Here is a 6,478-nt window from a genome sequence, read left to right as displayed (position 1 = left end):
TGGGGAGCTCACTTAGTAAATGGTGGTAAACTCTGACTGACTGGGTAATGAGTAAGTAACTGGTACTTACTTAAGAGGAGTAAATTACTACTGTGAGAGGTAGCATTGAAAACTTGGTTGGGTCCTTGTTGAAGGTTTTTCCATTGCGATCTTGTCGTCTTTATCTCCGTGTCAATCGCTCCGTGTGATAACGTGTTCCATTCCTATCTTTGGGGATAAATCCTTGAATACGCTCATTTTATGTTGATTTTTCTTGTTCCCTGGCAGGCTCCTTACCCCTCAGGACAGAATGCAGCTCCAACCACGTTGGTGTACCCTCAAGCTCCTCAAACAATGAACACTCAGCCTCAGACCCGCTCGCCGGTAAGGAGCCCACGGTGGCGTTTCCTCCCGTTCTTTCTTCCTCGTTGGTGTGTTTCTCTGTCTGTGTGTGTCTGTAGCACGTGGCTGGTTCTCTGGGAAGCCCATTTTACTGACCTGGAAGCACATTCCAAATGGCAAACCTTGCCTGAGTTTTTCAGACACTGTCCTGGTAGGATGATTTTCCTTCTAAAGTGGCTAAAGAAGCGATGGAGGGATTCTCATCTACTTCAAATAACATGATTTGTTTTTAGCCTAGTTACTTTCAGGTTCACTTCATTGTAGAGTTCAGGTTCATTCCCAGAACCTTTCTCTTTTCTTCTTTTTTTTTTTTTTTTCTTTTAATTTTTTCTTTAAGGAAGTGTTTTGTGCAGGGATAGACCAGAGATCAAACACCAGCGATTCTCTGCGGCAGCGCTCACTGTCCAGTGGCTCTGGGCATTGCTCCCAGATCAGTGCCACTGATCAGTTCTAACCCTGGAGGTGCTCACATGTGACCTACAGCTCCTGTGTACTCAGATCTTTTTGTGCTGAGCCCCTTTTTCATCCAGCTTTAGGTCTGATTGTCCTCCACAGTCTGGTTTTTTGGGGTGTGTGTTTATTGTGATACCGCTCTGGGGGTTGTAGGACTTTGGTTCCCCACGCCAGGCTCTTTTGGGGAATCTCTGCTCATAGTAGAGCTCCACATGATGTTAGGAGACCCTCCTAGGGCAGCAGAGGCTTAGCCCAGCTTCTGGAGGCGAGGTGGCTTCCCATCACCACCTCCTGAGCCTCCGTCAGCGGAGGGAGCAGCCCCACATCCTGTGCTGTGACGCCTTCAGGTCACCACCGTGCTCCCTCCCCAGCACTCTTCTCTTCCTAGAGTAAGGCAAATGCTGCTGAAGCAAAGTGAAAGCCTTGCAAGACAGAGGAGTTTGTCCACCAAACAGGTATAAATAGTTGTAGAGGGGCAAGAACCCCCGGTGTGCAGCCACACCGATGTGCTGGCCCGGCTTCTGGAGGTTCCAGGGCAGTCACTCCAGGAGGGTTTGTTCTGAGGCCCATGAACCTCTGTGCTGATAAAACAAGCCAATTAACACCAATATTAGAGTTCTGTGGTGTGGACAGCTGGGAATTTGTCCTTAGTGCCCCATTCTGATCAGTAATGCAGGACACAGCTGGTAAAACCTCTTTCCTCAGTAAGTATAATCACCTTTTTTCTTTAATTGTTGCAAAGCACAGCTAAATTGGTGTGGTTAGAACTGGAGCAAAAACCTGACTGAAGAGCTGCATCTCTAAACCAGTTTTTTTGACAGCCCAGCAGAACAGTGCCAATACATTGCACAGACAACTGGAAGAGGAGGAAGGTTTTGGAACAGAGTCCGGTTTACAGGTCCCTGGCTGGAAGAGGCTGGATTAAATACTGCATTGTAAGCAATATAACAAACTGTACTCCTTCTTGCAGGCAACTGTGCCCATGGCACCCTTTTTATTTCTTCCTTTATTTATTTTTTATTTTTTTACCACATCTTTTTTTGTTGGCTACAGAAATGCACTGATTTTGCTTCTTTGCTGAGAGCACGAGCTGCCGTGGCAGCCTCTGCCAGGTGAGGTGGTGACAAAGGTCCCAGGGTGACACAAGGTCCCAAACCGAGTTACAGCTGGGGGGTCTGACCTGAGGTAGGACAGAGACCAGGGCACCCCTCAGGGTTTGTCACCCCACAGAGAGCACCTGAGGAGATTCGGCCCGAAAGCACCAAATTGTAGGGCTTTGGCCCCATTCCTGAGATCTCCAGGAAGGATTTTTGTCTGCAGCCATCAGGCATTTTTCCCTATTTTTTTTTTTGAGCTCTCCCGTGTGCAGGTTTTGCCATCTGCTCTGCTGTGACCATCTCCACCCCATGACTAAAAGCTGCTCCCACCCATCACATCTCATTCCACCTCCCACCCCAAAGCAAATGCAAGACTGGCCCGGGCCTGAGCTACTCCTGCATTTTGTTCTGGGCTTGATTTATTTGTGTTTTTGTTTTTGTTTTTTTTAAATGTTATTATATTTTATTTCTTTTTTAACCATTCTTTTTGGTGGTGAGGGCAGGGTGAGGAGGGGACGAGGAGGGTGGTTTTGCCATCCCTGGGCTCGCGCAGCACAGCCCCGTGGGGAGCAGGATGGATCCCAGCCCCGCTTCCTGGAGGGACTGGAGCTTCCTCCATCCCGTCCTGCATCCCAGGGCCGTTGGAATTGCAGAGCTCAGGCTTTTCTGCTCCTCCCAGGACAGCAACCTTTGCAATCCAACTGGCTTCATGTTCGCTCCCCGCTCGCATCGCTCCGATAGCGGGAATGGCAAAGTGCAGCTCCAGCTGGGCAAGGAAGATGAAATCCAGGTCTTTCAGCACTGCTGGGAGTTCTCTCTGCTCTCCTGGCCATTCCAGCCCTGAGCACCAGGGGGTTTGAACACAAAGTGTCCAATCCTAGGAGTCCTGCCCAAAAAAAGACGTGCTGGAGAGGGTGTTTGAGCGATCCAGGAGGGATGTGAGGTGTGGACCAACATCCCCAGGGAGAGAACATTCCCTGTGCCCACACAGGCCTGTAGGGAATGAGGGGGCAGGAAGGTTGGACCCAGGATTTATAAAGTTTTCCTGTCTGCTGTCTTCATCAAACGGAGAAAAAACTATCCCAAGTGCGAATTTTAATCAGCAGTGACTACAGTTTGTTCTGTTGCTTACAGCTACTAATAGGAATAATTCCTATCAACCTGAATTATTTAAATAAAAAATCAAGAGCCAGTGGTGACCAGTGCAAAATAGATGAGGCATTTTTCACTAACTTGGAGCTTTTATTTGATTTCTTCATTTTTTTCTTATAACACATTACCTTCCACCACAGAGTATATTCCAGCTTCTTCAGGTATAAACCTCCAGCTTTAAGGACAGTGAGAACAAATCTCTGTGGAACAGGGATGGGAGAGGAGCTTTGGCCCTGAAGTGAAGCAGCACAAGGTTTTTGCACCCTGTGGTTCTCTTTTTGGGTCGTTTTTGTCACTGGTGTGGAACACAGAGCGTGTCACCCCAGGGGAAGGCTCAGCCCTTCCAGGGGACCCTCAGTCCCTTTTCCCAAGATGTTTGAGCTGGTTTTGGGCGAGTTCTTCAGGGAAAGAGGGACTTGAAGTGCTTTTACCTCCTGAGACTCATCCAGGTGCCTGTTTCCCCTCATCCACAGAGCCACTGTCCTCTTCCCTCCTGGAGCCCTCAGGAGGATGGCAGGAGGCTCCGAGTCCTTCTCTTTTATTAAAGTTGAAATTTAGCTTTTTAGTCTTACAAGGTGACCAGGCTTTGCTTTTTTTAGTCTTTAATCTAAAGCTTTAGGGAAAAAACTATTTGGTGAACCAGTGCAGGTCATTCTTTATAAACCCTCGTGCCAGAAATGGGCTGTGGGTGTGAATTTGCTCCTTTCTGAAAGGTTTTGTGACTCTCCATCCAAGAGTCACCGTGAGGTGAAGGCAGAAGGAATATGTAAACACCAGTATTAGCAGTCCTTGGAAATCTTAGATCTAGGCAATTAAAGTGTTTATAAAGGAAAAAAAAAGTCAGCTGGGCCAGTGGATATTTATACTTTGCTTCATATTTGATGGCATTAAAATAGATGGAAGGGCTGTATGTGAACCCTGGCCCACTTTTCCTCACAGAAAAACCCTTTTATTAAGAAAACCAATAATTAGTAGCCAGTTTTGATCACTGTTCCCAGGCAGAAATGAAACCACAGGGAGTCCCTGAGTGAGCAGAGATGTGCTGTACCATGTGTCTTAAGTCACTGAGCCATCACAGTAGAGGCACGTGGCGGGGGAAAATCTACTCTGGCTCTCTAGTTTTGATTGTTCCAGTTAATTATTGGGGCTCTTATGAGTAGGTTTCCTGCTCTCATCATGGAGCTCTGCTCATTACACTGAGAATTCAAGGTTCCAACACCTAACTCAGCTCTGGAAGAAGACACCTTGTCATCTTTATTTATATTTTCCATTTCTTGCATTCATTTTTATTTCTGTTTTAACAGTCAGTTCCTTCTTGGGAAGTGCTTTGAATGTCCACTGAGCATGTTCAGCTGGGATTATTTTCCTCCGTGTTTAACCCTGGTGGGTGGGAAGTGACTCAGTAGGCTGAGCTCGAGGCTGGGAACCAGGACCTGCTGTTCTCCATCCAGGCTCCACTGCTGATGCCCTTCAGTGGGGACACCATGAGATAACCTGGTCCTTCTCTTTCAGAGGGGGTGACAAATCCCACTCGTTAAGGAGGGGTTTGTTGTGATCCTGGTGGAGAAAACCAAGCTGGAAATGAAGGAACAGGGGGGGTGTGTGCAAGGAATGGCTGCTCTTTGCCCTGCAGGGATGTCCCACAGCCCCTGGCTGGCAGGTCACTACCTGTGCCTGGCTCTTCCCTGCTCTCCAGCCATGAGTGTCCACCCTCAATCCCAAAAATACCTGGAACTGCCGAGTCCAGCTGCTTCAACCATCTCCCTCCACCTTAAACAGTTTCCAAACCCCGCACTGCTGCTTGTTTTAAGTTGGTTTTTTTGGTTCTCTTTTTTTGGTTCCACGTTCTTCTCCCAGGCAGGGTAAGGAATGCCTGCATCCCTACACTAGAGTGCCTGTAGGATTCCCGGGAGCTGCTCCCCCCAGCTCCCAGCAGCGCAGTCCCCACGTCCACCCCACACCCCTCTCCCCGTCTGTCGCTGTCCTGCAGCAAAGCTTTTGAGTGTGTCGTCGTTCTTTTATTTTCTGTGGGTTTATTTTGGCATAGACTGTGACATTTTGGTTCGTTGTGGTGTTTCTGACTCTTTGTGCCTTTCCTTTTGTGTTTGTTTCTCCCGCCTTTCCTCAGTTTGCAGCGGGGCCTCGACCTGCCCATCACCAGGTACAGTACCTGCCCCTTGTTATCACCCTGCACTAATTGCCTGGGGGGGTTTGGGGGTGGAGGTGACTCACCTACTAACTCAGAGTGGAGGAAACCACCCCTTAGTAGCTGCTAGCACGTGCATAACCCTCTAACGAGCTGCCTGCAACGCTGAGTTAACACAACTCACCCCTGGGGTCACTGCTCCCATCAACCACCCCCTTCCCTAGGGAAGGAGAACCTGCAGGGATCCTTGCCAGGTATGTGGGAGATTTGGTTTTTTCTGCCTTCTCACATCGCTGAAAACTTTTTGTGGCTCTTCCCCCAACTGATCAGTGGATTGAGTTGCCTGGAGGTGTCAGCTGAGAAAATCCTGCTCTTCCAACTGGGAGCAAAGCAAACGACTTTCCTGTTGCCTCGTGTGTTTGTGCTGCCCCTGGTGATCTGCTGCCATTGCACTGCCTGACCGTGTTAGCACTTGGCCCAGGAATGCCAGACGAGTAGGAATCTTTCAGTATTCCTGTTGGGTGACCTGGACTTTGTAAGGAACCACTCCGTTAATAGGAGGAAGGATTGGGAATAGCTCTGGCTCGTGGAACTCAGGGGTGGCAGAATTACCCTGAGGACCTCTCTGGTGTCAGGACAGACACACAGGTCCCTCTGTCCTAGTCAGTGTCTGAAATTACCTTTCCTATCGGCTCCCCCGTTCATCTTTGCCAAAACTCTTTCCCCTGGGAAGTGATGCTGCTGCTGCTTGTAGCCCTGGAGGGGACAGAGGTGGTACTGCAGGGTGGGAAAGAGGAGCAGAGGAGTGACAAGAGCAGGAAAGCTCTCCCAGATTGGGCTGTTTCCATGACATTCTTGGCTTGGAAGGAGCAGGTTGTTTCCACCAAATTAATAGGAAAAAAAAAATCCCATTAACTCCAGGGGTGTCAGAGCAGGGTCTCGAGCCAAGGAAGGTCATTTTGTTCTTGCTCTGCTCCTGTTCCTGAGCAGTTGAACTGCAGAGATGAGCACTGTGGGGATAGTTGTGTCTCAAGAGAGCAGGTGAGTGTTGGGTGGGCACAGACACCCAAAAAACATCGTCCTCCTTGTTCCTTCCTCCCCAGGGAGCAGCCTGGGGGCCGTGGGAGCCATCCAGGGCGGGGCAAAAAAGGGCTGAAAGAGTAAAATGGGACGTTTTGCACCTGTTTGCTCCCAGGCAAAGCTCATGAGAGAGAGAAGGGAGTGATTTCTGTGCCTGACTGAGATGGCA

At 49.1% G+C, this 6,478-nt stretch overlaps 1 protein-coding gene across 11 annotated transcripts in view; it reads left to right on the top strand.

Moving 5' to 3' along the window:
- Positions 1-6,478, top strand: part of EIF4G3 (eukaryotic translation initiation factor 4 gamma 3) — a 105,569-nt gene that overhangs the window by 31,649 nt on the left and 67,442 nt on the right. For 6 of the 11 annotated variants that reach the window (XM_027905384.1, XM_027905383.1, XM_027905373.1 and 3 more), the window contains 3 exons: positions 268-363; positions 1,656-1,769; positions 5,212-5,244. In XM_027905384.1, coding sequence (XP_027761185.1) covers positions 334-363; positions 1,656-1,769; positions 5,212-5,244 — 177 coding nt within the window. In that variant the 5' untranslated portion in view covers positions 268-333. The remainder of the gene's footprint in view (positions 1-267; positions 364-1,655; positions 1,770-5,211; positions 5,245-6,478) is intronic. The other 5 variants (XM_027905380.1, XM_027905379.1, XM_027905382.1 and 2 more) reach the window with 3 other exon arrangements.

The sequence above is a fragment of the Empidonax traillii genome, unplaced genomic scaffold (assembly GCF_003031625.1).
Source record: "Empidonax traillii isolate 1590-97213 ecotype Southwest subspecies unplaced genomic scaffold, ASM303162v1 scaffold1149:size320058, whole genome shotgun sequence".
NCBI lineage: Eukaryota > Metazoa > Chordata > Aves > Passeriformes > Tyrannidae > Empidonax > Empidonax traillii.
This window is presented reverse-complemented; position numbering and strand designations above follow the sequence as displayed.